The sequence below is a fragment of the Camarhynchus parvulus genome, chromosome 4, assembly GCF_901933205.1.
Source record: "Camarhynchus parvulus chromosome 4, STF_HiC, whole genome shotgun sequence".
Lineage (NCBI taxonomy): Eukaryota > Metazoa > Chordata > Aves > Passeriformes > Thraupidae > Camarhynchus > Camarhynchus parvulus.
The window spans coordinates 9500945-9511317 of record NC_044574.1 but is presented as its reverse complement, the minus strand read 5'-3'; the positions used below and the strand labels follow the sequence as shown (position 1 = coordinate 9511317).

At 43.4% G+C, this 10373-nt stretch overlaps 1 protein-coding gene across 1 annotated transcript; it reads left to right on the top strand.

Moving 5' to 3' along the window:
- The first annotated feature begins 1836 nt into the window (after positions 1 to 1836).
- On the top strand, positions 1837 to 9363 carry TNIP2 (TNFAIP3 interacting protein 2). The gene is made up of 6 exons (XM_030947869.1): positions 1837 to 2295; positions 4415 to 4720; positions 6406 to 6489; positions 7007 to 7288; positions 7658 to 7777; positions 8260 to 9363. Exons 1-6 carry the CDS (start codon positions 1855 to 1857, stop codon positions 8539 to 8541), a joined length of 1515 nt encoding a protein of 504 aa, XP_030803729.1. The 5' UTR covers positions 1837 to 1854; the 3' UTR covers positions 8542 to 9363.
- Positions 9364 to 10373: the final 1010 nt, after the last annotated feature.

Genomic DNA, 10373 nt, shown 5'->3' with positions numbered 1-10373 from the left:
GTATTTTAAAGCAGGAACTTTACTTTCTTCACAGTAAAGTCAGCATCTTAAGGGTGTAGAATATAACTTTGTACAAGTAAAAAATAAAAAAATATATTCCCTCAACTTCCACACATTTTTCATTGTCCTAAATCATTTGATTTTTACAGTATTAGATGAAATAGCAAATATGCCAGGGACCTGTACCACAAACAAGTGCTTTACCCTTTTCTGTCACACAGGGTCTCCTGTGAAATAAACTTCTATAAAATTCAGTTATATTTTCAGAAACAGCTTAGCTAACAGACGGTTTTGAATTTATTACTCCTAATTCTTACTAGAATAATTAAGGTGACAAAGTAATGACTTTCCACCTCAAAAAGCTTAATTGAATCACAGGATAATTAATGTTAAGAGGAACCTCAGGAGGTCTTTAGCCATCACCAGGGTGACTGACAGTCTCAACTTTGAAGTTCACCATCTTTTCCTTTCATCATGTTCCCATTCCTGTAAATTATTCCACACAAATTATTCACTGCTGTCTTTTTATCCTGAGACCTGCTAACACAGGAGGCTGCTCTCTATCACATTGTCTAAAGTCTTCTCCTTTTGCTGCCTCCACCAGCAGCATGTGGTGATTTTCACTTGCTGTATTTTAGGCACTTATGCCAGACACATCTCCCGTGGCTGTGCTGAACCTTGTGCACGAAGGCTGTGTGCACACGGAGCTCTGTGCTGTACACGTTATGATGCACATGCACACACATACACACAATAAATACTACTGCAAATAACCAAATGTAACCTGGGACTCATTTTTCTACTGGTTTAAGGCTCTTTACTCCCACTTGGTTCCATCAGAATGGTAACACGGACATAACTAAACCAATCTGAAATATGCCTTCTTTCAGTCCAGCTTATACCATACGAGAAATACTACGCCAGTGTTACTCCGACAGTGATATTCTTGATTAACAAGTTCTGTCTCTGTGCTGCCAATAAAAAAAGTTCTGTACCATAGGGGCAGCCAGTGGGCAGCAGTTTATTCAGTGTGAAGCAGCTGGTTTTGCTCTCATTAACTCACTCTGAGACTATAAACATTGGCTGGTGATATAGATTTAGATGGCCGAAGATTTTGGTTTGTTCGAGGTCTTACTCCTCTTCCACACCTGCACAGGCCCGGGGCTTGTGAGGGGGGACGTGCTGCTCTGCCTGGGTGCGGAGCCATCCCCTCGCCACCGCTGCAGACACAACCACCAGAGAGAGGATTCCTGGGCCTTTCTTCTCCGGCTGCTGCCCCGGGGCCGGCGGAGCGGGGAGAGCCGAGAGCCCGGGGGTCGCCGCCAGCGGGGAAAGTCCCGCTCCGAGCCGGGAATTCCCGCAGCGGCGCCGGGAGGACGCGGCGCTCCGGGGCTTTCGCAACGCGCAGCCAGCGCCGCCCGCCAGCCCCCGAGGGACCCTCGGTGCGCCGGGAGCCCCGCTCCCCCCAGCGCCCCTCCTGCAGCCTCCTGCCCGCATCCCCCCGCCCCGCCGGGACTTCCCCCGCGCCCCCGAGCCTCCCGCTCGCCCCCTGCCTCGCCCCCGGGTTTCTCCCCCCGCCCCCGGTGCCGGTTCTCCCGCTTGGCCCTGCCGGGGTTCCCCGGGCAGCGATGCCTCCGGGGCCGCATCCCGCGCGGGCCGCGGGGGAAAGAGCGCTCGGCACGGCTGGGATTCTCCCCCGAGGGCGGAGCTCAGCCCGGCCCGGCCCCAGCCGTAGAAAAAAGCAGCGGCACAGGCGGGTCCTGCGAGCTCTTAAAGGGAGCGACTGCCTGCTCCCCGGCGCGGAAGGCGGAAGAGCGAAACCGCTGCCTCGGTTCTGCTGCTCTCCGAGGTTTTATGCACCTGTCCGGGCTCCTGCTCGCCCTGGAGAAGGAACAGAAGGGAGCTGCCCCGGCCATGTGCTCGGTAAGCGAGGCCGGCAGCACAGACCCCTTGGTGACTCGCTTCAAGCAGGTGGAGGAGACGCTGGATAAGCTGCACCGGGAGAACAGAAGCTTGAAGAATAAAGTGCCTCGGTACAACGTGCTCTGCACCTTGTACCACGAGTCCACGCAGCAGCTGAAGCACCTCCAGCTGCAGCTGGCGGCCAAGGAGGCGACGATCCGGGAGCTGCGGGGCAGCCTGGCCCGGCAGCGGCAGCCTGGCCCGGCGGCGGGCGGGGATGCGGCGGCGGGTGCGGAGCCGGCCCACTCGCTGGTGGAGAGCCTGCTGGAGCAGCTGGAGCAGGCCCGCGACAGCGAGCGGCTCTCGGCGCGGAGAGCGGAGACGCTGTGCCAGGTACAGCCGCGGGCGCGCAGGGAGCGCAGCATCAGCAGCGCCTTTCCTTCCCTCGGGAGCGGCGCAGCATCAGCAGCGCCTTTCCTTCCCTCGGGAGCGGCGCAGCATCAGCAGCGCCTTTGCTTCCCTCGGGAGCGCGGTGCGGGGCGGAGGGTGCGGGCGTTTTGCTCCCGCAGCGCTGCTGGTGCTGCGAGCGGCTGGGGGCGCGCAGGAAGCGGCGCTGACAGCGATGCCCGCTCCATCCCCGGGTGCCCGAAGCAACTCGCTCGTTTGTGTCCAAAGGTGGCGCCCCCTGCGTTCACTTCAGAAAGGCAAACGATAAAATCCTAAACCAAAAACTTAGCAGGGCACCATAGATCTTCATGCAACTGTTTTCATAAGGAGAAAGGAAAACAGTAAAAAGCTCCTTGAATTTATTAGTTGCAACAATTTTGTTCTCAAAGATAATCAGCTGATGCCACGAATTTTTCTATTACAGTGTTTTGTTTGAAGTGCTCTTAAAAATGGATTTTTGTCTTAACAGTGAGGTAGCATGTTCATATTTGAAGAAGTAACTGAGAAGTCTGGAGAGATAGATTAGGGGAATCAGTACTTTTCTTGAAAGAAAAAAACCTGAAAACTGCATCCCTCCCCATCCAGCACAAGTGCTGTTTTGGTTACTGTCATTAAGAATTTCCCAGGTTCAGTCTGAAATTCTCAAAGATTTTTAAAGCATTTATTTCTAGAGGAAGCTGCATGAAGTAATTTCCAAACTGAGCAGCAGTAGTTAAAACTGAAACAAGTGTTTTTGTCATAAGTAATCTCTTGACCTAATGCTTATACAAAACATTTTCTATATATGACACTTACCTAAAATACATATTAAAAAGTTCATGCTTGGAAATTTGTTATAAGAGATCATCTCACTGACACTTTGCAGACAGATGACAAACCTGTGGTACTTAAGCATATTTGAAAGGCTGATGCTGAATATCTTTAAAGGGGAAGTTTAGCATTCAGCATGAAGCTAAAGAATGTAAATGTCAGTAATAAGAACAAGTGCTGTTTATCTATGTCAATGTTTATTTCTTGAAATAATAAAGTGCTATGCCCCATCAGAACACTGAAATAATTGGCATTAAATAATAACAACAACAAAAAAAAGACATTTTTTGTGAAGCCAGATGCCAGTGTGCTGGCAAAGTGTGTTCCCAGTGATTTACAGCTCTATTAGCACTCCTGAGAACTGGAATGGTAGAGCTGGGATTGGAGCTGTCTCGTGGTCTGCACTGGCATCCAGAGATCCTCGATTCTGGAGGAGCAGTGCTGCAGAGGTTTCTGGTACCAGCTTGTTTGTTTACAAAGCCAGAACCAGTGCCTTTCAGGTGCATGGAAATACAGGTGGTTTGCACCAGTCACCAAGCAAACTTCTTCCTTCCCAAAACACCTGCAGAGATGTTAATGCAGTGTGGATGATCCCACAGAGCTCCCAACAGGACAAGGAGATGCAGAACCAAGTACACAGTTGTTTGCTAGGGGCGTGTCAGACCCCCTTGTGTACCTGGGAGTCAGCTGTGCCCAAACTAGAGCCACTGCTGCCACCCACATGGATTTTCTTTACTGCTTGCTTGTCCTTACCTTACCATTCCCATCCTTTCCTAGGTGGGAAACTTGCTCTGTTTTCTCCTTGTGACAGTGCCAGGCAGTGAATACACTTTACTGGATTTGATGACTTAACAGTTCCTTTTTTTCTTTTGAGAAAAATCTGTATTATCTGGTAGTTTAGTGTACCTGTAAGTATTTTTCAGTCTCCACAGTTATTCATCTTAAGTTACTTTCTTTCTTGTTTTTGTTGCTGCTGTATAGTCATAAAATCTTCCTGAATTCTTGCTGCTTGTTCCTCCATTCTACTGATTAGAAAGTGTTTGCATGGCTGCCTGAGGCAGTTCTTGATTGATTGATCCAACAGTTCCAAGGTCTTGTGAACATACCGAAATGAAATGGATTTGATCTACTTTTTAAGTACTTTGCAATGAGTGCAGGAGCAATAAGGAATTACTGCAATATTGAAGTCTAAGATATATTTTGGCTTTTGACTTTATTTTGCTTTTAAATAACTTCCCCTCCCCCCTCTGTTTAGGAAGTGCAGAAGTTGAATCAGCAGCTAGAGGAGAAAAATGGAGAGATACAGCAGATGATAAATCAGCCTCCATATGAAAAGGAGAGAGAAATCTTACGACTGCAGAAGACTCTGGCAGAGAGGGAGAAGGCTCAGGCCACCAGTGATGTTTTGTGCCGTTCACTCACTGATGAAACTCACCAGCTTCAACGCAAATTAGCATCCACAGCAGAAATGTGCCAACATCTGGCAAAATGTCTAGAAGAGAAGCAAAGAAAAGAGAAGGGGAATTCAGATGACCAGATACCTACAGAGAGATCTAATCAGGTATTCTTAACAGCTACTGTGTGTGTCTTTGAAATCTTATTAGCTTCTGAGATGTTAATTACAGTAGGATAGCTGTAACTGGGGAATGGTGAGAACAGCCCTTTAAATAATTTCATGTAGGGTGTTAAGACTGCCAGGGCAATGGTATACAATTCTGTGTATCTGAAATTTAGGATGGAAGCAGTTGTCTACCACTTCAACTTTGGCCATATCATCAGAGGCTTATTTTTGGAGAGGAGAAGAACTTGAGAGGTTTCGTCCAACCTCAGCAATTCCATGGTCACAGTTCTTCCCTCAATACACAGCAGACAGTACCTACCTTATACTACCCCTGCTTCTGTGCAGCACTAGATGGTGCTGTGATTTTGAAGCCTGTCTCTTCTGATTGCTTATTAAAGTATCAAAATCACAAAAGAAAGTAGAGATATTTCAAAGGAGTTTTTATATTAAGAACTGTGTAACATGTGGTCTTCTCGGATCAGGATTTGGCTTTGCCCACGTAGTACAGCCCTACAGAAAGTTGGTTCGTGGAATATGAGTCAAGGTGTCTTACCTTTTTTTTTTGCTCTGGGATTCCCCCTGGCCTCTGAGTGCAGGGCAATGCTTCTCTTCAAGGGGATGTTTAAAAAAAAAGCTTCATAATAGGACAGTGTCAGAAGTGCTACTGCAGGGCACAAAGAAACACCTGGATTTTGGTGTACTTTGCTAATGGCTGTTGAGGCTTCAGTAAAAGTTCTCAGCATGGGGTAAAGGTAGATCATTGTTCTGTTGTTCCAGAAGTCCTGATGGCTGAGAGTCATTCATTAAACATTCATTAAAATGAGGTAATTCATTAAAACACCACAAGGAAATAACAGCAGTGCTGCCTCTAGTAACAGATCAGAGCAGTGAGTAGGGTGCTACAGACAGTTCTCACAAAAATGAACAATTCTGACTTTTGCTGTTACTGCTACACCATGGTAATGCTGTTTTCCACATGACCACTCATCTGTGCTGTTGTGATGAACTCTATACATACTCATGTCCGCGCTGTCAGACATCCCAGAAGTGTTTCCAAAGAAAACTCAGATTAAAGTTACTTGTAAGAAATAGGGGTTGAGTAGATAGAAGAAAAAAGGACTTTTTAAGGGACTTGAAGCATTTGGCATTATCATATTTAACGTGTAATTGATAGACAGGAAGCTTGATTGACTTTGATATATGCAATAAGAAGCTAACCTTGTACAGTGGGGACTTCCCTGTTGAAGAGGAGAAATTTCAGATGCCATTACTAGCTGATTCTAGGGAATTTTGCAAAAAAGTGTTCTATATTACTCACGTACACCGGGGTTTTTTTAAGCAGATGTCACAACTGTAAAAAAGAGGTATCATTTTAGTCAATTATTTAGCAAGCAGGGTTTTTTCCCCTCAGTAATTTCTTCCTAGTACTGCCCAAAATTGACAGTAATAACAAAGCAAGATGAAGGCATATCTGTGCCTTTGTCATGTGTTCTCCCACTCCAGACAAGTAGCTTTGTGTAAACTCTTAAACGCTGTTGCCATGAGGTCTATTTAATAGCAGTACCAAGGTCATAAAAACCTAGATGTATGTCATTACACATCCCATAAAAAAAAGATCACTTCCACTTAACAGCATCTGAGATTTTTATGTTAAAGTAACACCTAACTTTATCTGAAAATTACAGCTTTTAGACAATGAAACTTCACTTCAACCTCTTATCTGCAACTTACAAGAGGAAAACAGGATGTTAAAACAAAAAGTAGCTCACGTGAGTACTTTCATTTTGTTACACATTAATATTTGTTAAGTATTTTGTATTAGAGTAAATTTGGAATAGATAAGTCTGGTTAATGTAATTATATGGCAGTTTAAAGCAAGACAGTTTTTCTTAGTCCTTTCAACATGGCACATAGTTTTGGTTCCCTTAGCTAAGAACAACTTATTACATAATTTCTAACATACTGGATTTTTATTGTTAAAAAATACAGTGCAGAAGAAAACTTTCATGTTCCTTCTGTGGATCAGTATTCCACCCCAGAAGAACAGCACTAGGCCCACTAGATCCCTGCCTTTCCACATTATTTAATATTGTCCCTTTGGGCTGGGTGATTGGGAAGAGTCTGCACAATCATCTGCTCTCCTGTCCAGTGACTTACCCTCAGGGGTGGAGTCAGCATGTTACATTATCCCCTAGAGGATTTTGGTCCTGCAATTCTAGACAGCCTATGAAAGCTTGGAAGTTTGTGTCTCCCTGTTCTTCATGCCTCTCCTGGATGAACTTTCAGGTGGAAGATTTAAATGCAAAATGGCAGAAGTACGACGCGAGCAGGGACGAGTACGTGAAGAGACTCCACCTGCAGCTGAAGGAGATGAAGTCCCAGCTGGAGCAGCACCATGGAGGAACTCCAGCTCAAAGGAATTCTGACCTGATGCACAAGGAGATCTTCCGGTTAAACAAACTACTGGAAGAGAAAATGAATGAGTGCATAAAAACCAAGAGAGAGCTGGAAGACATGAAGAAGGCTAGTGAAGGGGATAATGAGAGAATACAAATGCTGGAGCAACAGGTCATTATGTTTCTTTTTCCTACACATGGGAATTCTTAGTTTCTTTCCAGACCACGAAAGTCCAAGGTGGGAAAAAGGGATTTCTCTTTTGGACATTTGCCTGTCTGTGCACATTTGGCTATACAGATACTTACCAACACAGATTTAAAGGAAACTCACTACTTAAAGAACCCCAAGCAGTTCTGCTGGCCTTAATGCAGAATATGAAAGACCTGTAAAAGAAATACAAACACCTTTGAAATACACATATGATAGAGAAGATAATACTGACATTCTGGGAATAAGTAACAAAGGAATCAGTCTCAGCTTTTCAATCTAACCTGCCAATGCTCTAATGTATAAAATATTAACATAACAATTCTATTTCAGGTCCTGGTTTATAAAGACGATTTCACGTCTGAGAGATCAGACAGAGAACGAGCACAGAGTAAAATACAAGAACTTCAGGCAGAAGTTGCATGTCTGCAACTCCAGCTAGCAAGAAGACAGGTAAGAAAGCAGCATGGTCCTTCTTTAATTTAAGCATGCCAACAGGATTTGGGACTAAAATATACCTTTAAGTATATTTTAAAAACATCTTAGTATTTCTAAAACAGTTTCAGCAGCTATCAAAAACTTTGGTTGTTTCATAGTCAGTTCTGGTGGAGATGCTTCCCAGTTCAGATGTAATACCCCTTTCCAGTCCCTTTTTCTTCTGCTTTTGGATCAACATTGGAAGGGTGAATTCTTAGAAGGCACAGGACAGTCATGACTCTTGACATCTTTAAAATTGCACACTGGCTGCATTCTGTGTTTTCTATAAACCTTCTTTACAACAATATTAGTAACACTGCAAAGACTGATAAATAATTTATTTACAAGTCCTCAGATAAATATTTGAGTGGTGTTTCAGATCAAGGTGATAAAATATCACCTGTTAGAAAATGTATTTTTCTTGCATCTTTTTCAAGAGCTCTTCTTTCTCTTTCTAGGACTCCAGAGACACAAGCAGCCATTTCAGAGATCACGCTGGTAACCAAAATCATTTGTTTGTTCAGACAAATGTGGAACACCTACGAGGCAACAGCCCAGGCCAGACAGGCACGAGAAGAACAAACTCACAGTCTGAACAAGCTTCTCCTCCTGGGGACAATGGAAACTTGGGATCTGAAGGCAGGGCACAGGGTGAACTCAGATGCCCTCATTGCATGAGGTTTTTCAGTGATGAACTCAGTGATGAATTCCTCAAGCACATTGCTGAATGTTGTCAGTGACCACAGGATGTGAGGGGTGTAAGTCAATCACTACTTTTATAGACATAAAACTTGCTCTATACATGTATCTCCTACAGTCCTAAAACAGAGTAATTCAAATGGAGAGCTCTGGGGAATTAGGAGGATGAACAATATCTACCTCTTACTTGATTTAGCCTTCTCTTGGACTGTGTGAAAGGCTTCAAGAGAACGGAAAGTGTTTTTCTGAAGAACTATTTTTTACAGCTACAAGGAAAGCAAGTGTAATGGAGATTCTACTACAAACTAAACTGAAACCTACAGTGGTAGTTTAGCTTCAGAGTGCAGCTTGACTTCATTTGGGTCTAATTCTCTACCACAGTCTGATGGCTTATGAAAAAAATTACTGAATCTGAAATTTTCCTCCTCTTCCAAAAAATGTAGGCTGAAGAACAGGAAGGAATATTTTGGCAGAAGATAGGAAAAATCTTATTGTGCTTTATCTGGATTAAAAGCGAAAGTATTTTCTTGACTCTTGAGGCTGAACTTTTGAACATCTCATCTGAAAATCCTTCTGTTTAACTGAAATCAGAAGAAGTGAAGAAAACATAAAAGGGCTGGTTATTGACTAAAACTAGCCTGTCTTTTTTGCACAGAAACAAGGTACAGGGTTATTTATATTGTCTGTGCCATAAATATCTGTCTTACAGATTTGTAAATAGATATTTGTGTAATTATTGTTTGTATTCCTATTTGACCTAAGGATTATTTTTATAATAAAATGATTGTGCATTTGCTTTACTACAAAAGGGGTCCAAAAAATCTCTTTTGGTGTAAGTATATAAATGTGAAATAGTGAACTATTCTAAGGGCTAATTAAATGTCATGGTTTCAGATATGAGTTATTTCATTACTTTAGTGATAACCAGCTCCTCAGACTATTTTCAAATACGTTGAAAAAAAAATCACTCCTCATCTCTGAGTGAAAGATTGACATTTCAGAGGCACAGGAACACCTTTAACCCCCTACCCTGCCACACACATGTGACCATGTCAGTGCTAACTCAAAATTCTTCTTATCCTGTCTGCACTTGAGAGAGCTTCAACAAATAGCAGGGGACTGTTTTGAGAAGAAGTATCAGCAATTAATTAAAGTGTACAAATATAAAAGTGCCACAGGTTTTTGCAGCCTTAGCTCCAGGTGAAGCTGAAATTGTTTTCTCACTGTGTCAGAGCAAGAGTTAAGGATGGGACAGAAAGTAAAGGCCTAGTGCAACCATGGCACTTCATAATTAAACTTACTTTTGTTTTCTCTAAGAACACTTTTTAGCAACACTTTTGTCTTCTGCTTTGCTTCCTTCAGTCCACATTTCAAAAGGAATGTGGATTTTTTCCTGGCTATTTCCTTTTTGGGATCTTGTTGCAGCCCCAAAGGAAGGTGATGGTTTATGCCACTCTTATCCTAGGTGGGATATTACCAAAAGCAATGCCTGGGTGCTTGCATGCAGCAATGGTTACTTTTAATCTAATCTACAAGTGACTGCAATCCTGTCATTCACTTCCAGCTTGTTCTTCCCAACACAACATGCACAACCATGCAGAAAGTTTTGGGTTTTTGTTTTTAGTGACCATTTTTTACATTGCCTTTTAAGGTCTTAGAGATCAGATGCAGCCCAGAGAATATAAGCTAAGAAACATGATTAAACTTCCTGTGGCATAAACTAATCTTACTTTTTTGACTGTTTTCATTAGACAAGCCTGGTTTACAGCTTCAGTGTTTGTCAGTATGATAATGCCAGTGATTGATACAGCAAAACAGGGACTTGAGTTTTGTACTGATTCACACTAGAAGACGCTTAAGAAAACAAACAGAA

Coding starts and splice junctions, on each gene's coding strand:
- TNIP2 (XM_030947869.1), top strand. CDS start 1,855: ATGCACCTGTCCGGGCTCCTGCTCGCCCTGGAGAAGGAACAGAAGGGA. Junction 2,296..4,414: donor GAGCGGAGACGCTGTGCCAG/GTACAGCCGCGG, acceptor CCCTCTGTTTAG/GAAGTGCAGAAGTTGAATCA. Junction 7,289..7,657: donor TACAAATGCTGGAGCAACAG/GTCATTATGTTT, acceptor ATTCTATTTCAG/GTCCTGGTTTATAAAGACGA.